This window comes from Capricornis sumatraensis, chromosome 6 (assembly GCF_032405125.1).
Source record: "Capricornis sumatraensis isolate serow.1 chromosome 6, serow.2, whole genome shotgun sequence".
NCBI classification, from domain to species: Eukaryota; Metazoa; Chordata; class Mammalia; order Artiodactyla; family Bovidae; genus Capricornis; species Capricornis sumatraensis.
Window position 1 is genome coordinate 109,994,920 of NC_091074.1, and position 24,958 is coordinate 110,019,877.

The window sequence follows — 24,958 nt, forward strand, 5'->3', positions numbered from 1 at the left end:
TTGGGAATATTAATTGTGTGTATGACGGGTTATGGAGAGTAACATTGAGAGCCATCTGGAGGTGGGGATACCATTGGTAGTGTGTTATAATTGTCCACATAAAATAATGAGAATCTGAATCAAAATGTTGGTAATATAGATAGAGTGAGGGGACAGATGAAAGAGAAAGTACACTGGTTGAATCTATAACATTTGTTTTCCAGTCTTGCTGACTGAAAGTGAGGCAATGGTCATAAATAGCTAAAGGAAAGAAAAGAGCAGATACGTTTTGGGCAGAAATAGAGAATATAGTGAATTCATACTATGTTAAATTTGAGAGCCTGTGGAATATCAGAATGGAAATATTATATGTAAAGTTAGAGACATATGTCAGAGATTTCAGAGAGAGACTGTGGCTGCCGATATAAATATAATAATTATATGCAGAAAGATGTTGGCTGAAGCTATCGCGAGGATAAGATTTCTAATGGACAAAATAAAAGGAAAAAAGAGATTTCAGATCTATTTTGAGACTAGGACAAGGAAGAAGAAGTAAAGTCAGAGAAGAAATAGTAAGATAGAAGATCAGAAACATGCAAGCGCCATGGAACTGAAGAGTTTCAAGACAGAAGGCGCTGACAATAGTCTTAAATACTTCAGGGCAGTGAAGTGGAAATATTTTGGGAGCTGATCATCAAAAAGCCACAAATGGCGAGTGACCTCTGAGAGAGAGAGATCAGTATAGAGGTAGAGACAAAAGCCAGATTTTGAACAGTAAAAGGAGAAAGTGAAAGCAGTACATTCATAAATCTCAGAATGAGGGAAAGGAGAGACACATGATGATAACTTGAGCCAGTGTCTTGGCATGGGTTTGGGGGGTAATTTTTCAGTTAAGAGCATCAGTGGAAGAAAGTATAGTAAGATGCTAGTTAGTTAGTGTATTTTCACATGATTTTTAGAGAGGTGTGATTTAAGAATGACTTGTTAGATTGGTGCAAAAGTAATTGCTGTTGGTGCAAAAGAAATTGAGGTTAAGCAGTTGGTGCAAAAGTAATTGTGGTTCAAAAGTAATTGTGGTTGGTGCAAAAGTGATAATAATTGCATCTGGAACAAAAGTAACAGGTTAGTGCAAAACTCAACTGCAATTATTTTTGAACCTCAATTACTGTTGCACCAACTGCAGTTTTAGTTTTGCACCAGCCTAATAACAGATGAGTCCAGAATTAAAAATGAACAAAAAGTGAAACACTTAAGGCAACAATTCTTAGTGAGGAAAAGGAGGGGAAGATGATTTGTTAATAGATAACCTCCCAAATTCTGATTTGTCTTCCTATGGACTTGCTTCCACCTTGAGAATCCCTTACTTAAAGCAAACTAGGTGAACAAGAGGAAAATTGACATAGCTACTTTTGTTCAAAGAAGAAGACTGAATAACTTAACAGATATTATGTGACTTTGGATGGAGAAGTGTTACTTACTCTGAGTTTAATGGCTTTTTGGCATATAAAATTATCCAACAATAGCTGTACTGGAATGATAATGCCATCAGTCTCATAATGATATTGTCTGATGCCTTCTCACAGTTTAATTCTTCTAGGTCCTACCAGAAAATAAATAAAATAAAAAGATTCACTAGGTTGACCAGTTGTTATGAAATTTTGTTATTATATTTCAAGAATCTATAATATATATTATAGATTGTGGGTGTGGGCTTTTTATGGAAAAATGAAAGTCACACTGAAAGCAATAGGGGAAAAGCTACAATAGATGTAAAACCGTTAATGACAGCCTTGGCCAGGAAGGTTCATGAACCTCCCAAAGTCCTAGACAGGAAGAAAGCAGCCTACAGAGTGCTCCTATTTGGGCAAAATCCTTTGTAGACTGGGATCTGACTACTCTTAAGGACAAAACCCTGTGGGATGATCTGTATTAAATACTTATTTAAGGAAGATGAAAACGCAGCTGTTAATATATTTATTGGAATCTCTCACTGATTATTTAGAATCCCTTATCTCCTTTAACAAAATTAATTTTTGATAGAATGAATAATTCAGGAAGTGTTTTATTCTAACATTAAATTATGTAATGTAAGCAAGGATTAAAAGTTTTCCCAAACAGGATATCCCTCCCACAAATAATTGTTATTTAAGAAATTTAAATACATAAGACACAATATCCTATAAGAACTTTTCTAACAGTTTTTTGTTTCTGTCATATAATTCTTACATTATTATATTTGCTTGTCATCAGACTTCTACCTTAATGTATACTCCATACCATTAAACTGGTTTCTGCTCTCCACTCCCACACTATTAAATTAATTATAATTTGAATTCCAATCAAGCAAACATATCAGGGAGATTCATATACCTTAAATTCAAAAATATATGAATTTTTAAAGAGATCTTCTCTCTCTTTTAAAAAACTGCCTTATTTATAGGAAATCCTCACTTTAGAGGAAATCTTATATTATCAATTACAGACTAGTATGTTACTTCCTTTTAAGAAACAGTGGCTAGAATTTGATTTTTAAAAGTTTTAACACTATAATTATTCTATAAATGTATTTTAAAATAGGTCAGTACATAATATTAAAGATTTTATATTTGCTCTATCTTCTTAAAGTATGTTAAAAAAGCTGGAATCAAGATTTCAGGGAGAAATATCAATAACCTCAGATATGCAGATGACACCATCCTTATGGCAGAAAGCGAAGAACTAAAGAGCCTCTTGATGAAAGTGATAGAGGAGAGTGAAAAATCTGGCTTAAAACTAAACATTCAAAAAACTAAGATCATGGCATCCGGTCCCATCACTTCATGGCAAACAGATGGGGAACAATGGAAACAATGACAGACTTTATTTTCTTGGGCTCCAAAATCACTGCAGATGCTGTCTGCAACCATACAATTAAAAGATGCTTGCTCCTTGAAAGAAAGGCTGGGACAAACATAGACAGCATATTAAAAAGCAGAGACATTACTTTGCCGACAATGGTCCATCTAGTCAAAGCTGTGGTTTTTCCAATAGTCATGTATGGATGTGAGAGTTGGACTATAAAGAAAGCTGAGTGCCAAAGAATTGATGCTTTTGAACTGTGGTGTTGGAGAAGACTCTTGAGAGTCCCCTGGACTGCAAGGAGATCAAACCAATCAATCCTAAAGGAAATCAGTCCTGAATATTCATTGGAAGGACTGATGCTGAAGCTGAAGCTCTAATACTTTGGCCACCTGATGCGAAGAACTGACTCATTAGAAAAGACTCTGGTGCTGGGAAAGATTGAAGGTGGGAGGAGAAGGGGATGACAGAGGATGAGATGATTGAACAGCATCACTGGCTGGACGTGAGTTTAAGCAAGCTCCGGGAGTTGGTGATAGACAGGGAAGCTTGGCATGCTGTAGTCCATGGGGTTACAAATAGTCAGACATGACTGAGCAACTGAACCAAACTGACATATATTAAAGAGTTTCTATTTGCTCTGTCTTTGTTTTTTTTCAAGTCAGCAAACATTTATTAAGCATCTACTTTGTGGCAAGGACCATGCCAGGCACAGGACAGGGCAGAGACAAATGAAACCAGGTCCTCAAAGCACTTACAGCCTCCACAGAGGAAGCTTGAAAGCAATTTCATGAACATACTGCACTGTCACCATTCTCTGCAGGTCTTCTTAAAGTATGTTAAAAATTATAAGGTATTGAAAAAGGCTGGTAATAGCCATTTTCCACAGTGATGATTTTAGCACTTACGGCCCTTTTGCAAAGTTTTGAAGAAATCATGAATAAAGTGTAGTTAAGCTCTTTAAACTATAATCTCTAATAATGTTTACATGGTTACACATACATTTTAATATATTTGATTTACCTTTTTTTACTGTATAGTTTTACCTGCAAAATTACAGCAGTGTGCTCATCAATTGTCATTACCACATAATGCTCTGTACCTCCAAACAGTTTCAGTGACTCGCTGCAGCATCTCTCCACTAGTGTGATGTTATAGCTGTAAAATACAGTATTTTGGGGTGACATATGGCTAAGAAAAATTCTTTAAGAAAAACTAGATCGTCCTCTGGCGTATTAGACTATTTGAATGACTTTGCAAATTTCATACATCAATTTATTCTACTTTATAAACTTGAGTCTATGAATAATTCATAAACTATCAATTATTCAGTCTATGACTGATTAGTTGAGATATGTGCTGCCTTATGTATTTTGCTAAATATTAATGTATATGATACTATTATAAATGTCTTTTGTGTTTGCTTGGTTTTGGGGCTTTTGGGGGCTGTGCCTTTGTCAGTGCCTGCACAGCTTGTGGGATTTTATTTCTGCCACTAAGGACTGAACCCAGCCCTGGGTAGTGAGAACAGGGAGTCCTAACCACTGGACAACAAGGGAATCCCCCTATAATAAACATCTTGATCAATTTATTCTGGCTCTGTAAGTAATAATTCATTAAATCAAAACATTCTACACTTATCAGAATTTTCTTTTCTTTCTCCTGAAAAGTGATCTAGATTTTAACTATTATAAGCTCATAGTTTTCTGTGAATGCCCCACAGTCTTAAGATACAAACACAAAAGCATGGAAAATAGATCTGCATTTTAACTAAGGTCACAGCATAATTATCCTTCCTTGATATAGAGAGCCCAATGTCTAAATTTTCTGTGACAACTTGTATGCTATGATAAAGTTTTTATATTAGTTGAAAATTCTCAGTGTTGACATGACCTTAGAACTAAAGGCCTAAAAACTTGAGAATTGATTCAGAACTTCATAATCTTGTTTCCAAAGCAGTATTTTTTTAAGTCTTTATTGAATTGGTTACAATTTTACTTCTGTTTTATGCTTTGCTTTTTTTGGCTGTGAGGCATGCAGGATCTTAGCTCCCCAACTAGGGATTGAACCAGCACCTCCTGCATTGGAAAGCAAAGTCCTAACCTCTAGACCACCAGGCGAGTCCCTAAGCAGTATTTAAAGTCCTCTAAATAAGAATACTCATTCTCAATATCCGGGAGCCAAAGATATGACCATGCAGTTCACAGAAACCAACCCCAACATAAAATATTCATATTTGTTGGTAACAGTAGAAATGCAATTAAAATATGAATTGAAATAAATATTATTTCTGTACAAAATTGATATATACCAAAAAAGACAATATTCAATATGTATGATGGTATGCTATAGGGAGAGAAGTATAAATTGACATAAACTCTATGGAAAACTATTTTGTGTGATGTAATTCCAGGCTTGAATCAGAAAGAAATAGTGCCACATTATAACATAATATTTAGTCCATTAGGGTATATATATATATATATATATCTTTGCTAAAGTTATGAAATCAATAACTTACTTGGATTCTAACAACTGTAGGATTTCTGGAGTATTAAGAAGTCCTTCAGATGCAAAAAACATATATGGAATCTGAATTTCCAAGAGAAAACCACCAAAACTATCAAGCAAGCTGCTTCCTAAAGATGAAAAAAATTATCAGTATGTCTCTTTTTTCTCCTCCCTCCATTCTTCCTCTTTTTACTAAACATGAGAATAACAGATGTATATTCAAGTAGTAGTATGAAAATAAAACATGTTCATTGAAAAAATATGAATTCAGAATAAAGACCTGAAAAATAAAAACCACATGTTATTTTACTGCTGCTGCTAAGTTGCTTCAGCTCAGTTAAGTCGCTCAGTCGTGTCCTACTCTTTGCGACCCCATGAATCGCAGCAAGCCAGGCCTCCCTGTCCATCACCATCTCCCGGAGTTCACTCAGACTCACGTCCATCGAGTCAGTGGTGCCATCCAGCCATCTCATCCTCTGTCGTCCCCTTCTCCTCCTGCCCCCAATCCCTCCCAGCATCAGAGTCTTTTCCAATGAGTCAACTCTTCGCATGAGGTGGCCAAAGTACTGGAGTTTCAGCCTTAGCATCATTCCTTCCAAAGAACACCCAGGGCTGATCTCCTTTAGAATGGACTGGTTGGATCTCCTTGCAGTCCAAGGGACTCTCAAGAGTCTTCTCCAACACCACAGTTCAAAAGCATCAATTCTTCAGCACTCAGCTTTCTTCACAGTCCAACTCTCACATCCATACATGACCACTGGAAAAACCATAGCCTTGACTAGATGGACCTTTGTTGGCAAAGTAACGTCTCTGCTTTTCAATATGCTATCTAGGTTGGTCATAACTTTCCTTCCAAGGAGTAAGCGTCTTTTAATTTCATGGCTGCAGTCGGATCCGACTCTGTGTGACCCCATAGTCAAAATCCCACCAGGCTCCTCTGTCCCTGGGATTCTCCAGGGAAGAGTACTGGAATGGGTTGCCATTTCCTTCTCCATGCATGCATGCTAGGTCGCTTTAGTTGTGTCCGACTCTGTGCGACCTCATGGACAGCAGCCCACCAGGCTCCTCTGTCCACGGGATTTTCTAGGCAAGAATACTTGAGTGGGTTGCCATTTCCTTCTCCATGTTATTCTACTACCCAGAAATAAAACATTTATTACTTATTAAAACTACTATATACTAAGAACAGAGTTCAGTATATACTTCCACACTATTTTCCTATACGTTTACTTGTCTATACTTACACATGTACATGCACTTGAAAAAATAAAGAAAGGAAAATATAAAATCATACTCTACCTGAATATTAATATCTGCTTTATTCAATTAGTATTTATTGGACATTTCTGTATAAATATATATACTGATTTATATAAAAATTTAAAGTTATGTGCTGTACAATAATCCATAAGAAGTGTTATAGATCAATAGGACAAAAATTATATGCCTCAATAGATAACTGGATGAAGGACATAAACAGGCAGTTTACAAAAGAATGGCTATGCAAGATCAATTCACTTATGAAGTGATACAGATAAAGATATGCAAATTAACACAACTGTAAAATAGTTTCTGTCTCTAATCCCTTCAGAAATTTAAAAGATTAATAATACCTACTCAAAGTAAAAACACAAGGGAAAAAATCCTCTCATACTTTCTGCATAGACATAAACTGGGATAGAATTTCTGCAAAGATATTAGCAATATATAAATGTGTGCACACCTTTCACCCAGAAACTCATTTTACCTTAGAGTTTTTACTTCTGAGAACAAATACATAAAGATATATAAGATACATAAATTGCTATAAATCTTGTGGTATAACAGTAGAAAGTCAAAACATTGTAAATGACCCAAATAAGGAATTGTTTGAATAATTTAATTTCAAAGGTGAATGCTTATGTATTATCCTTTCTTGGACCCATGCTTTAATCATTTAATGATGTTCACAAATTCTAAAAGAGTAGGACATGACTTAGCAACTGAACAGCAACACTTAATTCTATATATCAAAGATTCCAAAGTAATAATTACAGTGACTGTATTTTAATTTTTATTTATTTTTCTAAATATAAATTTATTTAATTGGAGGTTAATTACTTTAAAATATTGTATTGGTTTTGCCATACATCAACATGAATCTGCCACAGGTATACACGTGTTCCCCATCCTGAACCCCCCTCCCACCTCCCTCCCCGTACCATCCCTCTGGGTCATCTCAGTGCACCAGCCCCAAGCATCCAGTATCATGCATCAAACCTGGACTGGCGATTCATTTCATATATGATATACATGTTTCAATGCCATTCTCCCAAATCATCCCACCCTCTCCCTCTCCCACAGAGTGCAAAAGACTGTTCTATACATCTGTGTCTCTTTTGCTGTCTTGCATACAGGGTTATTGTTACCATCTTTCTAAATTCCATATATATGCGTTACTATACTGTATTAGTGTTTTTCTTTCTGGCTTACTTCACCCTGTATAATAGGCTCCAGTTTCATCCACCTCATTAAAACTGATTCAAATGTATTATTTTTAATGGCTGAGTAATACTCCATTATGTATATGTACCACCACTTTCTTATCCATTCATCTGCTGATGGACATCTAGGTTGCTTCCATGTCCTGGCTATTATAAACAGTGCTGCAATGAACATTGGGGTACATGTGTCTCTTTCACTTCTGGTTTCCTTGGTGTGTATGCCCAGCAGTGGGATTTCTGGGTCATAAGGCAGTTCTGTTTCCAGTTTTTTAAGGAATCTCCACACTGTTCTCCACAGTGGCTGTACTAATTTGCATTCCCACCAACAGTGTAAGAGGGTTCCCTTTTTTCCATACCCTCTCCAGCATTTATTGCTTATAGACTTTTGGATCGCAGCCATTCTGACTGGCATGCAATGGTATCTCATTGTGGTTTTGATTTGCATTTCTCTGATAATGAGTGATGCTGAGCATCTTTTCATGTGTTTGTTAGCTATCTGTATGTCTTCTTTGTATAAATGTATACTTAGTTCTTTGGCCCATTTTTTGATTGGGTCGTTTATTTTTCTGGAATTGAGCTGCAGGAGTTGCTTGTATATTTTTGAGATTAGTTGTTTGTCAGTTGCTTCATTTGCTATTATTTTCTCCCATTCTGAAGGCTGTCTTTTCACCTTGCTTATAGTTTCCTTTGTTGTGCAAAAGCTTTTAATTTTAATTAGGTCCCATTTGTTTATTTTTGCTTTTATTTCCAGTATTCTGGGAGGTGGGTCATAGAGGATCCTGCTGTGATTTATTTTGGAGAGTGTTTTGCCTATGTTCTCCTCTAGGAGTTTTATGGTTTCTGATCTTATGTTTAGATCTTTAATCCATTTTGAGTTTATTTTTGTGTATGGTGTTAGAAAATGCTCTAGTTTCATTCTTTTACAAGTGGTTGACCAGTTTTCCCAGCACCACTTGTTAAAGAGATTGTCTTTAATCCGTTGTACATTCTTGCCTCCTTTGTCAAAAGATAAGGTGTCCATAGGTGCGTGGATTTATCTCTGGGCTTTCTGTTTTGTTCCACTGATCTATATTTCTGTCTTTGTGCCAGTACCATACTGTCTTGATGGCTGTGGCTTTGTAGTAGAGCCTGAAGTCAGGCAGGTTGATTCCTCCAGTTCCATTCTTCTTTCTCAAGATTGCTTTGGCTATTTGAGGTTTTTTGTATTTCCATACAAATTGTGAAATTATTTGTTCTAACTCTGTGGAAAATACTGTTGGTAGCTTGATACGGATTGTACTGAATCTATAGATTGCTTTGCGTAGTATACTAATTTTCACTATATTGATTCTTCCAATCAATGAACATGGTATATTTCTCCATCTATTAGTGTCCTCTTTGATTTCTTTCACCAGTGTTTTATAGTTTTTCATATATAGAGATCTTTAGTTTCTTTAGGCAGATAAATTCCTAAGTACTTTATTCTTTTCATTGCAATGGTGAATGGAATTATTTCCTTAATTTCTCTTTCTATTTTCTCATTATTAGTATATAGGAATGCAAGGGATTTCCGTGCATTGATTTTATATCCTGCAACTTTACTATATTCATTGATCAGCTCTAGTAATTTTCTGGTGGAGTCTTTAGGGTTTTCTCTGTAGAGGATCATGTCATCTGCAAACAATGAGAGTTTTACTTCTTCTTTTCCAATTTGGATTCCTTTTATTTCTTTTCCTGCTCTGATTGCTGTGGCCAAAACTTCCAAAACTATGGAAGTTTTGGCCACAGCAATCAGAGTGAAAGTGGGCACCCTTGTCTTGTTCCTGACTTTAGGGGAAATGCTTTCAATTTTTCGCCATTGAGGATAATGTTTGCTGTGGGTTTGTCATATATAGCTTTTATTATGTTGAGGTATGTTCCTTCTATTCCTGCTTTCTGGAGAGTTTTTATCATGAATGGATGTTGAATTTTGTCAAAGGCTTTCTCTGCACCTATTGAGATAATCATATGTCTTTTATTTTTCAATTTGTTAATGTGGTGTATTACATTGATTGATTTGCAGGTATTGAAGAATCCTTGCATCCCTGGGATAAAGCCCACTTGGTCATGGTGTATGATCTTTTTAACGTGTTGTTGGATTCTGATTGCTAGAATTTTGTTAAGGATTTTTACGTCTATGTTCATCAGTGATATTGACTGTATTTTTAGAATTGAGTTGGAATGTCTCAGAATTCAAACTTCCTACTCAAGGTGGATGGAAAGTAATTTATGGCAAGTTTTGAAAGAGAGGTGCACTGTGACTAAACACATATAGGGTTTTTAATTTAGTGGATCTTAGAATTCACAACCTTAGTCATGTGAAGCATTACTGAGAAATACAAAGAAACCTAATGCTATGTAAAGTGGTTTAGACTTTTTTCCAAGCATTTGTGCATAGTTTTTTTGCATGTAAAAAGTTCTCTGTGTCAGTCAACATACTATTACATATTTTCCCTGAAATTCAGTAAAAATACTGTTGCATAAAAGTCAGATTAAGATTAGATATAATTAAATTGTGTTATTATAAGTAAAATTTAGAAGTTAAAGTGATGAAGACAAATAGAATCAGTAAAGGCTAGTTTCAAAAGAGGAATATGAGGTAAGAGATAGTTAAAGTCTTTGTTCAAGGTCACACTGATGATGGTGAAGTTAGAGCTTGAACTCTAGTCTTCTAATGCTATAGCTTATTATCTTTTCATAAATCAGAAATTAAAAAAAACAGAAAATTTTTATGGTCATGGAGCAGAAAAAAAGAATTTAAATTATATTCTTACTCTTTAAAACTGTATCTGGAAGAATCACTTTTAAGGCCATGTAAGGAATATTCAATTTTTCACAATGTTCAGTCCAACAAGAGTTTTCTACAAAATTGTATTCCACCACAAATGAGAAATTACTCCAGGGGAAATCTGCTCCAATGTATTGATTGGGTACAACGACACAGAAACTTGTACTAAAGACAAAAGAAAGACGAGAAAAGAGAATTAGACTTGTATCATTATACCCTTATGATAAAAGACGACTGCTTTGGCTATTTTATGGAAATTCTTCTCTAATCTATGCCCACTTATCTTGGAAAGACACGTGTATTTCCTGTTGATTTGTTTTCCAATTGTGCCAATGTCTTTTCATCTTTCTTTTTGATGGTCATACTTTTAAAAAATATAAAAAATATTTATATATAAAATATATAAAAAGAATATAAAACAACTGTGGACTTGTTTCACATCCTCAAATGCAAAGGACCCTATTTTATTATCTGATTCTTATCAATAATACACAAATCACCATGAAAAATCAATCTCATTTTCTTATAGATGGGAGATTTTAATCTTTGATAATCTATATATTAACAGTAGAATATTACCTGACAACTTTAAAACTTTTTTTTTTTTCTCAATGGGCTTCATAAATAGTTTAACAACAACAGAATGATGGATACTTAAATATCTTAATTTATCTTTCCCATCTTCAAATTTCATACAACATAGCATTTACTATAATTAAAATTCTCTACTGCTGCTTTCTATTAGAAATAATTTCTACATAAAATAAGGCAAAGTAAAAACATTTTTAGACAAGCAACACTAAATTTATTATTATCAGGCTCTCACTGAAAGAATTTCTAAAAGATATACTACAGGAGAAGGAAACTCTAAAAGAAGGAAGAAAATGTAAGAAGCAATGCTAAACAAAAACACTGGTTAAAAATAAAGGTAAGTCTAAAGAGGTACTCCTTGTACCGACACTAACTATAGAAATGATAATCTGGAGATATTAAAACAAGATTAAGCAAAAATTCTGGACAACAATAATACATAAGGCAATGAACTTAGTTAAATAATTTTTCAGGAAAAGGGTAAAGGCATACATTAATTTCAGGTGTTATTAAACTTTTTTTTTTTTTAAGTTCTAGGAGAAATTGTGCTTTTCCCATGGAACTGGTATGTCTGTTACCCATAGATGAACAAGTACATTTTCACCTGTTTAAAACACCTTCGGATTCCAGAAAGTCTTTTCTTTTGTTTGAATGTAAGACAATCAGTGTCAAACCTGTTGGGAAAAAAAAGAGAAATATGAAAAGTTTTTTTTTCAGTATATTTTCATATCTATTTTTAGGTGTGTCATATATTTTACTACCATAGAAATGAGCTAAGGCCCATGAACAAGGATTATTCTTCTAAGTCTAGAAAATCAGAAACTTTGAGCCATGGGCACTATTTCTGGTGTGTGTGTATGCTGTGTGATTATAAGCAAGGAAATTCTGAATTTATTATGTAAAATAATAAAATGGATCAAAAACTTAATGTTAAAGTAACAAAGCACACCAGTTTCATGTAGTTCCTTTTATTTTGTGAAAAATTATGGTAGATTTTATCTTTCCTTTAGCCAAAAATTTAAGTATATAACTAGACAACAAGAGATGATACTTCACTATGATAGGAATTTTTTTCCTTTCTATTTGCTGTGTAAGAAAAAGAAGTCTTATTGGACACTGCCTGTTTTGTAGATTTACTCATGCATCTCAATTATATTTAAATTACTTACATTATTTGTTATATATATTTTAAATATAATAAATTAAAATTTATTACACCCACACTACAGTTTATTTTTGGTAGACAGAGTTAGTTTAAGAATAGCTAATTCCAGTTCATATAAATTCTATACTGTATTCATGAACTTCTGTCAACTGTAGAGTTCTCAAAGGTGTGATATAATAATGACATCAGTTCAGTTCAGTTCAGTTGCTCAGTCATGTCCGAATCTTTGTGACCCCATGAATCACAGCATGCCAGGCCTCCCTGTCGATCACCAACTCCCGGAGTTCACTCAAACTCATGTCTATAGAGTTGGTGATGCCATCCAGCCATCTCATCCTCTGTTGTCCCCTTCTCCTCCTGCCCCCAATTCCTCCCAGCATCAGAGTCTTTTCCAATGAGTCAACTCTTCACATGAGGTGGCCAAAGTACTGGAGTTTCAGCTTCAGCATCATTCCTTCCAATGAACACCCAGGAATGATCTCCTTCAGGATTGACTGGTTGGATCTCCTTGTAGTCCAAGGGACTCTCAAGAGTCTTCTCCAACACCTCTGTTCAAAAGCATCAGTTCTTTGCTGCTCAGCTTTCTTCACAGTCCAACTCTCACATCCACACATAACCACTGGAAAAACCATAGCCTTGACTAGACAGACCTTTGTTGGCAAAGTGATGTCTCTGCTTTTTAATATGCTATCTAGATTGGTCATAACTTTCCTTCCAAGGAGTAGGTGTCTTTTAATTTCATGGCTTCAATCACCATCTGCAGTGATTTTGGAGCCCCAAAATATAGTCTGACACTGTTTCCCCATCTATTTCCCAAGAAGTGATAGGACCAGATGCCATGATCTTAGTTTTCTGAATGTTGAGCTTTAAGCCAACTTTTTCACTCTCCTCTTTCACTTTCATCAAGAGGCTTTTTAGTTCCTCTTCACTTTCTGCCATAAGGGTGGTGTCATCTGCATATCTGAGGTTATTGATATTTCTCCCAGCAATCTTGATTCCAGCTTGTGCTTCTTCCAGCCCAGCATTTCGCATGATGTACTCTGCATATAAGTTAAATAAGCAGGGTGACAATATACAGCTTTGACATACTCCTTTTCCTATTTGGAACCAGGCCGTTGTTCCATGTCCAGTTCTAACTGTTGCTTCCTGACCTGGATACAGATTTCTCAAGAGGCAGGTTAGGTGGTCTGGTATTCCCATCTCTTTCAGAATTGTCCACAGTTTATTGTGATCCACACAGTCAAAGGCTTTGGCATAGTCAGTAAAACAGAAATAGATGTTTTTCTGGAACTCTCTTGCTTTCTTGATGATCCAGCAGATGTTTACAATTTGATCTCTGGTTCCTCTGCCTTTTCTAAAACCAGCTTGAACATCTGGAAGTTCACAGTTCACGTATTGCTGAAGCCTGGCTTGGAGAATTTGAGCATTACTTTACTAGTGTGTGAGATGAGAGCAATTGTGTGATAGTTTGAGCATTCTTTGGCATTGCCTTTCTTTGGGATTGGAATGAAAACTGACCTTTTCCAGTCCTGCGGCCCCTGCTGAGTTTTCCAAATTTGCTGGCATATTGAGTGCAGCACTTTCACAGCATCATCTTCCAGGATTTGAAATAGCTCAACTGGAATTCCACCACCTCCACTAGCTTGTTTGTAGTGATGCTTTCTGAGGCCCACTTGACTTCACATTCCAGGATGTCTGGCTCTAGGTGAGTGATCACACCATTGTGATTATCTGGGTTGTGAAGATCTTTTTTACACAGTTCTTCTGTGTATTCTTGCCACCTCTTCTTAATATCTTCTGCTTCTGTTAGGTCCATACCATTTCTGTCCTTTATTGAGCCCATCTTTACATGAAATGTTTCCTTGGTATCTCTAATTTTCTTGAAGAGATCTCTTGTCTTTGCCATTCTGTTGTTTTCCTCTATTTTCTAGTGGAAAACCACTAGACCATTCAGGTATGATTTATAATTTGTAAGGTCATATTATTGAAAACCTAATCTCTTTAAGTGATTTGTACTAGCTTTAATCCCAAAGCAGATTACTTGCTAAGCTTGTTACTAGGATCTTTCAAACACATGCAATATGGACCCACATCTTTGTTTCTAATACTAGACAGAAAAAGGCCTAGTTCCTAGATACAGAGAATAACTGCCAGTTGCAAAGAGAGTAAAAACATTTTTCAATATGTATTTTTGTGTCAGTAGACCTTGTTGAAACAAAATATTAAGAGTTCAGTTCAGTCGCTCAGTCATGTCTGACTCTGCGACCCCATGAATCGCAGCACGCCAGGCCTCCCTGTCCATCACCATCTCCCGGAGTTCACTCAGACTCACGTCCATCGAGTCAGTGGTGCCATCCAGCCATCTCATCCTCTGTCGTCCCCTTCTCCTCCTGCCCCCAATCCCTCCCAGCATCGGAGTCTTTTCCAATGAGTCAACTCTTCGCATGAGGTGGCAAAAGTACTGGAGTTTCACAGTAGTAATGATATAATCCCAAATGTCAAAAGAAATAGAATTGTTCAGCCTGAAGCATGGAGTTGATATATATACATTTTTAATAATTTGTCAATACATTTTAAGTGACATCAAAGGAAAAGGTGCCCCATTAAGTAGGTTTAAAGCTTCTTTTCTGTGGGGCAGGAATATTTCCTCCGTTCTTCACAAAAATATTCCTCTAGTTATTGAAATGCTTTTGTTTTAATAATGCTAACATTGGTCAGCACTTCCCTAAATTTAAAAAATGTTTCTGGATTTCCTTGGTAATCCAGTGGTTAAGAATCCACCTTCCACTGTTGCGGAACTAAGATGCCACAAGCTGTGGGTCACCTAAGCCTGCACGCCTCAACTACTGAACCCATGCTCTGCAACTGAAACCTGATGCAGCCATAAATAAATAAATAAATAAATAAATAAAAATTTTAAAGTTTCCAGTTACCCTGATTGTCCACAAAACTGTGGTGACTTCAGCTCCACAATGGTTAAGTATTGCTCTAACACATCACTTCATGGCAAATAGATGGAGAAACAGTGGAAACAGTGGCTGACTTTATTTTGGGGGGCTCCAAAATCACTGCAGATGGTGACTGCAGCCATGAAATTAAAAGACGCTTACTCCTTGGAAGGAAAGTTATGACGAACCTAGACAGCATATTAAAAAGCAGAGATATTACTTTGCCAACAAAGGTCCGTCTAGTCAAGGATATGGTTTTTCCAGTGGTCATGTATGGATGTGAGAGTTGGACTGTGAAGAAAGCTGAGTGCTGAAGAATTGATGCTTTTGAACTGTGGTGTTGGAGAAGACACTTGAGAGTCCCTTGGACCGCAAGGAGATCCAACCAGTCCATCCTAAAGGAAATCAGTCCTGACTGTTCATTCGAAGGACTGATATTGAAGCTGAAATTCCAACTTTGGCCACCTGATGTGAAGAACTGACTCACTGGAAAAGACCCTGATGCTGGGATAGATTGAAAGCAGGAGGAGAAGGGGATGACAGAGGATGAGATGGTTGGATGGCATCATCGACACAATGGGCATGAGTTTGAGTAAACTCTGGGAGTTGGTGATGGACAGGGAGGCTTGGCATGCTGCAGTCCATGGGGTCGCAAGAGTCGGACACGACTGAGCCACTGAACTGAACTGAACACTTTGGTACTAGAAAGGATCTTGTGAATTTGGTAAATATGAACTCATTTTCCCATTATTGGAAAACTGAGTGAAACAATATGATCCGAGCATGAAAATTTGCATTCTTGCACATGATAACATCACCCCAAAATGGCACCATATAAGGCTCTCCTTAAAAGAACCTTCCATCCTCACATCACTATAATTTAACAGTTTAGTAACTACTCTGAGAAGCAGATATTAGTCGCAATATTTGCATGTATTTCAGTTAAATCTTTTCCACTAGTCTTAGTGTAAATAGGGCATGTGGGGAGGTATTCATTAGCTCATTCACTTATTCAAAAAAATCTTTATGTAGTGCCTTCCATGTTCCAGGCATTTTTGTGGGTGCTGGAAATACAAAGCATGACATGGTCATTATCCTTAGTAGCTGAAATTGTAGTGAGGAAAACCAACAAGAGCATCAGTTATTACAGACCAGGATGTTAAGAAGTGCCTTAGAAGGATGCACATATTACCCTGAGAATAGAGAGGGAACATATTCAAATTAAGGTTTCCTAACCAAATGTTTTAATTCATTTTTAAAGGATATGTAGGAGTTAGCTTCCTGAAGAAGAGAGAAGAGTATTAATGATACCAGAAACAGGAGGTGTGAAGGCATGGAGATCAGAAACAGCATGATAACTAGTTTGGTAGGAGTAGAGCAAAGAAATATTTTAGAAGATGGTACAAGATGCAGTTTATAGAGGTAAGAGAATAAATCAAGGGTGACACAGGTTGAGGGTGGTATTTTATTTTTAAGACTAGAAAACTTAAAGATTAAGAGAGTTATTAGAGAAGAAGGCTGGCTGGGAAATAATCAATGGAACAAAATGTTTGAGACTCCTGGAAGTGATGGGATCCACAACACAAGTGAAAGATTGGTTTTTTAAGGGTGGAGAGTCACCTCCTCTATCGAGAAAGGAGGAAAGATAAAAGAATAGGAGAAATGAATGTAAGTTTGTAGATGGTGGGGAAGATGAACTGAGGAGGATTATTACTCAATTGAAGGTCATTAGAAGGCGTAATTCCCTTCTCAAAATGAGGGGATGAGTGGCATGGTAGGGGTGTATGGTATAGCCATTAGTATGGTAGGTATGGAAGCTAAGAACATATACAAAGATCACTGAAAAGTATTAAAGGTCCATACAAGTTCAGGGAGCCTGATTTTGTAGTGGTACCAATCTACTCGATTTTTTCCAATAATGCACAACATCTTGGGTGTAGGGATAGAGAGATGAAATCTTGATTTATTCAGAGCTGAAGTTTAAATGGAAGGTACAATAGAAGGACAAGACTGCTTAAATTGATGACCATCACCAAATATGGAAGAAGAAAGAAATGAAAAAAGGAGTTGAAAGTTTATAATCTTTAGAATGCTGAAGATCATGAAAGAGCCCGAGGTAGCTATAGACAGAGAGTTTCAAGTTAGAGGCAGGATAGTTCTGCATTATCAAAAGGTTGATAGCAAAGCCAAGGTATGAATATATTTGTTATGAAGACCAATGAAACTATAAGGTCAGGGTGTTGAATGAATCATTCACATTAAAGACATCTAGTTCAATGGCAGGACCAGGCAGGAATAAAGAGAGTACCATGAGCCAGGTGCAAAACTGTTCATGGATGACTGTGGGGTAATAGAGAATGACATGGCAATATGGCATAGCCTCAAAGGATGGAGGAATAAAGTTTTGGAAAGGATAATGGAAAGCACAAAATGGCCTTCTCATTCTTATATACATACAGAGAGAAAGTTATCAGCTTCTATATGAAAGGCATACGGGGAAGCATTATCATCTAGGGAAAGTTGAGTTTCCCTTAAAACAAGGAGGTGAAGAAGGAGGAGAGTTTATATTTTAGCAATGAGTTTCACAGCACAAGATGGAAAGGGCTGACAGAAGGGGCAGTAGTAGTTGGTATGGAAGAGTTGAAAAATGACCCTGGAACAAGAGAGACTTAGGTTCAAATCCTGATTCCCTCACTTAGCTTGTGATTTTGGCATGATACATCAACTACTTCATACTTTAAAATATATAGTTTGGTGGGATCTAATCAGTGGTTAAATCAATGTGGACTATAAGTCTGAAATGTAAATATACTATAGTGTACTTATGTATATATTCTCATGATGATTATTATTACCTGTTGATACCTTTTATTGTTAAAATTACTAATAATACAGACTATTTACAAACCTATGAGTAGGCTTCATTAACTCAGCTTTTACAAATGAAGAAACTAAAATTCATAAAGTATGGATTTTATAGTATGTTACTCAGCACCTGTCTAGTAAACAGGAGATCCTGGGTTCGTATCCCAGCGGTGCCTGGGGTAGTTGACTATAGTATGTGGGCTTCCCTGGTGGCTCAGAGGTTAAAGCATCTGCCTGCAATGTGGGAGACCTAGGTTTGATCCCTGGGTCGGGAAGATCCCCTGGAGAAGGAAATGGCAACCCACTCCAGTATTCTTGCCTGGAGAATCCCATGAACGGAGGAGCCTGGTGGGCTGCAGTCCATGGGGTCGCAAAGAGTCGGACACGACTGAGCGGCTTCACTTCACTTCACTCATATCTTAATTAAAAACTTGGCTAGATCAATACATTTTTATGTGTTCAAGCATTTGTTATTAAATTAAGCAAAATTTAAAACTCCCTACCTTCTATTTTGTTAAGGATTTTAATGAGTAAATGTTTTTCTCCATCTGAATCCATTCTTATTATAATCAGCACCTGATCAAAAATAAAAATTTCATATATATCTGAATGATTATGCTTTGTAATATTCTTTTGCTACAGTGACAAAAATAGCAAGCAACTGGTTACATGAAACTAATGACAATAAGTTGGCAAAGTAAATATTTGCATTGTAAAATATAGCAGTGCTTAAACACAAAGGAATACACTCTGGTAAGATCAAATGTATGTGAGAGTTGGACTATAAAGAAAGCTGAGCGACGAAGAATTGACACTTTTGAACTGTGGTGTTGAAGAAGACTCTTGAGAGTCCCTTGGACGACAAGGAGATCCAACCAGTCCATCCTAAAGAAAATGAGTCCTGAATATTCATTGCAAGGACTGATGCTGAAGCTGAAACTCCAATACTTTGGCCACCTGATGCGAAGAGCTGATTCATTGGAAAAGACCCTGATGCTGGGAAAGTTTGAAGGTGGAAGGAGAAGGGAATGACAGAGGATGAGATGGTTGGATGGCATCACCGACTCAATGGACATGAGTTTGAGTAAACTCTAAGAGTTCGTGATGGACAGGGAGGCCTGGTGTGCTGCAGTCCATGGGGTCGCAAAGAGTCGGACACAACTGAGCAACTGAACTAAAGATAAAATGTCAATGAGGAAAACATTTAGGGGCAGGGCATTCTTAGCATTCTTCAAGAATTCTAATATAGATGACTATATAAGTAGCCTCTGCCCATATTGTAAGTGTTAAATTTAACCCAGACAGGTTTGAATTGCTCTTGTTTTTAAGTCCATCCAGCCACCTTGTGTCTTTAGACTGGTGACCTCACTCCATTTACACGTAGAGTGATTACTGATACATGGGGACTTAGTACTGCCATTCTATCTTTTGTTTTCTGATTGTTTTATGTTTCCATTGCTTCTTCCTGTTTCATTTTGGTTTGATGGTTTTCTATAATGTTTTTCTCAGGTTCCTCTTTTTTATGTTTTGTGTCTCCATTCTACATTTATGCTTGGTGGCTACCATGATGTTTGTGTAAGATATGTCATAGGTAAAATAGTACTTTTTCTGCTGATAGCATCTTTTCTTCATTTGCCTATATGGATTCTGTTCTTATTCCCCTTTTATGTTTTTGTTTTCTCAAATTCATTTCTTTTTATATTCTGTTTGTTACCAAACTGAAGTAGCTATTGTTTTTTTCTGATATTTCCCCTTTTAACCATTACGTTATATAAACTGTTTAAAAACCTATTCTGATATAGAGTTGCAATTTTCTAATTGTTTGTCTATTTATCACCTTACCCAAAGTTTTGTGTACTTCAGCCTTTTTGTTTCTGATAGAAGAGGTCCTTTCAATATTTCTTGTAAGGCAGGCCTAGTGTTGATGAAATCCCTCAGCTTTTGTTTGTATGGAAAAGCCCTTATTTCTCCTTTATACCTGAATGATAAATTTATTGGATAAAGTATTCTTGGAGGCCAGTTTTTATCTTTCAGTATTTTGAGGCTGTTTTTCTACTCCTTCCTGGTCTGTGGAGTTTCTGCTAAGAAATCTGCTGATAGCTAATAGGGATTCCTCTGTGGGTTGCCATTCTTTTCTCACTGCTACATTTAACATTCCTTTTCATTGACTTTTGGCAGTATCTTGGAGAAGATCTTTTTGCATTGAGGTAATTAGGTATTCTCTTAGCTTCATGGACTTGTATACCCAGTTCCTTTCCCAAGTTTGGGAAGTCCTCAGCTGTTATTTTTTTAAATAAACACTCTGCTACCTTCTGTATTTCTTCTTCTCAGATAATTTTTTTTTTTAATACTCAGCTGCATGAGTTGTTTATATATTTTGGAGATTGATCCCTTGTTGGTCACTTCATTTGCAAATATTTTCTCCCATTCTGTGGGTTTTCTTTTTATTTATAGTTTCCTTAGGTGTGTAAAAGCATCTAGGTTTAATTAGATCCCATTTATTTTTGTTTTTATTTTCATCACTCTAGGAGGTGGATCAGAAAAGATCTTGCTGTGATTTATGTCAGAATGTTCTGCCTATGTTTTCCTCTAAGATTTTTATAGTTTCCAGCCTTACGTTTAGGTGTTTAATCCATTTTGGGTTTATTTTTGTATATGGTGTTCAGTTCAGTTCAGTTTAGTCGCTCAGTCGTGTCTGACTTTTTGTGACCCCATGGACTGCAGCACGCCAAGCTTCCCTGTACATCACCAACTCCCAGAGCTTACTCAAACTCATGTCCATTGAGTTGGCGATACAATCCAACCATCTTATTCTCTATACAGTGTTAGGAGTGTTCAAATTTCATTCTTTTACATGTAGCTGTCCAGTTTTTCTAGCGCCACTTATTGAAAAGGCTGTCATTTCTCCAGAAGTCTTTCTCGTATTTTCCAGCAGGTGGCACTACAGCACAAGTTTTTTGGTTTCCCTTACCCTGCACTGCCTCTGGTTGTGGTTGAGTATTGGCACCGGTTACCCTGGTGTTGGAGACGACTCTTGAGAGCCCCTTGGACTGCAAAGAGGTCTAACCAGTCCATCCTAAAGAAAATCAGTCCCGAATATTTACTGGAAGGACTGATACTGAAGCTGAAACTCCAGTACTTTGGCCACCTGGTGCGAAGAACTGATTCATTTGAAAAGACCCTGATGCTGGGAAAGATTGAAGGCAGGAGGAAAGGGGGATGACAGAGGATGAGATGGTTGAATGGTATCACCGACTTGATGGACATGAGTTTGAGTAAGCTCCGGGAGTTGGTGACAGACAGGGAGGCTTGGCGTGCTGCAGGCCACGGGGTCGCAGAGTCGGACACGACTGAGCGACTGAACTTAACTGACCCTGCAATGTCTATGTCAGAGCTGTCACCCAGTGCATTTGTTATCACTGCTTGTGCCTCGAGGGTTGTTGATGCCTTGCTGTTTCCAGTGTTACTGCTTCCACTGCCTGTGGTAGTAGGATGGTGGTCTCATCTGGTATCCCCTGAGTCACATGCTCTGCCACTGCAGGAGGAGGGAAAAGACCAGGAGGAGGAACCGGGGTCATGTGCGCCTTTGCCTTGTCCAATATTCACAGGTTTCTGGGCTCAGCCCCTGCAGGTGGAGGATGGGGCGTCAGAGTTGTGGGTGGCTCTGCAGCTAGCTGGAGGGACAGGGCCACGGGCCTCATTGCCCCTGCTGCCCGGTTAGCTGAGGCTGTGGGTGCCACCGCAAGTGGAGGCTGGAGTCAGGTGCAGTGCCTCCCTTGCTGCTGCTGGCTTCTCGGGGCCTGTGGGCTTGGCTGCCGTGGTTCAGGGACCACAGCTGCAGGCACTGCCTATGCTAATCCTCCAGTTCTACACCCACCTTAGGTGTACAGATGTGTGGAACTCTTTAGTGTCCTGGTGTGTTGGGCAGAGGCCCAGTTGTTGAGTTGTGGACGTTTTCCTGGTTGTAGATTGAAGGGGAGAGACAAAGAGAGCATCTTGTCCTGCCATGATGCTATCACTCCCAATTTTAAATTTCTTGTTGTTGTTCAGTGGCTAAGTCGTGTCCGACTCTTTGTGACCGCATGGACTGCCGCACTCCCAGCTTCCCTGTTCTTCACTATCTCCCAGTTTGCACAAATTCATGTCCACTGAGTTGGTTATGCTATACAATAACCATAGGTTTGGGGATATAGAGATACAGTAGGGACATACAGGAAGATGAAGGAAAAGGCCAAATTTGTTTCCAGATTTAGGGTAAAGTTTTTTTTTAATATTTATTTTTTAATTGAAGGATGATTGCTTTACAGAATTTTGGTGTTTTCTGCCAAATATCAACAAGAATCAGCCATAGGTAGATGTTTTACTGCTTGAAAAGATTTTTTAAGGTATTTTCTTTTAAATCTTTATTTATGCAAAGTCTTTGTCCAATGCTTGAGGCAGAGTGGGCAAAAATTTCCAATATAATCCAAGAAGTAAACAAAGTGCTTTAAAAAAGAATTATGGAAGATTATGGCTCAATATCTAAAAATTAATTATCAGAGGTCTGTTGTTAGGTATATGTTCATGAACTTACAAGCAGAAAACAAAATTTTTGAGATTTGAAGGACTAATTAATCCATAGAAAGCTATGTATAATAAAAATGAAAGTATTTTTAAAATTCAAGACATATGAATAATGACACAAATGATCCTTTTTCTGGGTTTGATTCTGTCTGATGAACTTACTTATGGAGAAAACTGTCAAGGGACCAAATTGTATATACTATATTATTTCATAATTTCAAATTCAATGCAAAAATTTATCTTACATACAATTCTTATATGAGCTGATTGTTGTAATCTGCTTTATTTCAATACTTACCTTGATTTGTTGTTCACTTTGCATCCAATTTAGTATCTGACATTGCAATTCTCTTATCTTATAGTTGGTTTCAGGCTTTTTCCCCCTTATAAAGTGTACTATCTCCAGTTGTCGCCAAATGTCATACAAACAGGAACTAAAAACACTTTTGTAGATATCTTTTGCATTTGACAAATATCCTGTTAAAAACAAAAGTAGGAAAAAAAGCAAGTCTTTTTGTTCTTTTAGAAACTCCATGGTAAAAATCTAAAAGGGAAATAAGGGTCATAGCAGAGACAGTTAAATTTTCCTTTACTGGGCTTCCCTGGTGGCTTGGATGGTAAATAATCTGAATGCAATGCAGGAGACCCAGGCTCAATCTCTGGGTCGGAATGATCCTCTTAAAATTAAGCAAAGCTGAGAAACATATACCCAATGTCTATTTTTAAGCTATATGATACCAATATCACTGGATATACTCTACAGATTCCTTGAATATTCCCCATCCTTTTCTGCTTTCTAACTTATTAAATGCTACTGCCTTCTTCTTAAACCCTAGAATCTACACTTACTTGCCAAGAAATCCTGTGGTAAAATATTTCACTGAGATTTTCTTGGTATGGCATCGATACAGCTTTTGCGCTTGATTTCTGGTTATTTGTGTATATGGCTTAACAACCTCATTAGTCTATAAGCTCTCATAATCCATATTTATATATGATAATTAATTTATGTAGCTGCTGAAACAGCAATGCCTAAATTCAAACTCTCTAAAGGCAACTGTAAACACAGAATCTTGAGACTTATCCTTGAAAGTTCATATTCAAGAAATCTAGATTGAGTCCCAGGGGTTCCTATGTCTAAAGACTTCTAGCGATTCTGCTGCACAATGAATTTTGTGAATTACTGGAGTAGAGACCTGACAGTAACTTATGTAGATCAGCTATTCAGTGAATATTTGGGCAATAAATATAATAATAAATAAAAAGTACAATGCTCATGTTCTCATTTTTATATTGTGTACATATTAATTCTAATTTTATATTAATACAGCTAGAATAATGGGCAATTTAGAGGTTGACTTATGTTCTTTATGCTTCCTAATCTCAAAGCTTCCCACTGATTCTCTGTACTGCTAGTAGATGTAACCAAAAGAAAAACTTAGTCCATTTGTTTCCCTGTTTCAGTGGTTCCCTATCATTTACAGAATAGTGACTGAAGTCTTTTTTGTAGCTGAAAAGGCTTTTCATGATTTAGCTCTTTCTTATTTCTAGTGGCTTAGCTCTCAAGGTTTCCACCTTGTACTCTTCAATTTAGCCACATGGAACCGTTTGTCACACACTCACTGAATCATTTTTCTGGGCTCTTAATTCTGCCAACAATACCTTTTCATACTTTATTTACTTGACAAACTCTTACTCATTTAAAGAAAATGTTCCCCTTGAAAGCATAACAATCACCACCATCCTTTATGCTGTTACTATGTATCTCTATTACAGTACCCATTACACAATACCAAATTTATTTCTGGGTTAAAGCCCAGAAGTGAAACTTTAAACCTTTAACCTTCAAACTCATTACCTTGCTAGCTTGGGAGAGACACACAAACTGGAAGTTGAGGGAAAATACAGAATCTGGGTCCAGGATAGGCAGCCAGACAATATGGACCTTTCTTCTGCTGCCACTATTCACAGAAGAGAAGAGGTCAACCTAACTTGCTCTTTAATTTTGAGAGGTTTAGAGGAGTGAGAAAGCCTTCCACTAAAAATACCCAAGGCAGCAAGGTTATTCATCATGGCTTGGTAGCTGGGGTTTAAGAAGTTACATTTTTCCAACAAAGATTTTACTTTTATGAGTATTCCTCAAGGTAGCCAAATAGTAATGCCAAAGTTTGATTTAGTAAATGCATTTCTTTGAGTAACGAAAAAAATT

The 24,958-nt window shown here is 36.9% G+C and overlaps 1 protein-coding gene across 1 annotated transcript in view; it reads right to left on the reverse strand.

Moving 5' to 3' along the window:
* The window catches only part of SHOC1 (shortage in chiasmata 1), an 88,336-nt gene that overhangs the window by 17,815 nt on the left and 45,563 nt on the right, over positions 1-24,958 (reverse strand). The window contains exons 16-22 of the mRNA XM_068974500.1: positions 23,048-23,226; positions 18,690-18,762; positions 11,813-11,882; positions 10,604-10,782; positions 5,339-5,456; positions 3,864-3,975; positions 1,458-1,579 (exon numbers count right to left, since the gene is read on the reverse strand). Of these exons, the coding sequence (XP_068830601.1) occupies positions 1,458-1,579; positions 3,864-3,975; positions 5,339-5,456; positions 10,604-10,782; positions 11,813-11,882; positions 18,690-18,762; positions 23,048-23,226 (853 nt within the window). The remainder of the gene's footprint in view (positions 1-1,457; positions 1,580-3,863; positions 3,976-5,338; positions 5,457-10,603; positions 10,783-11,812; positions 11,883-18,689; positions 18,763-23,047; positions 23,227-24,958) is intronic.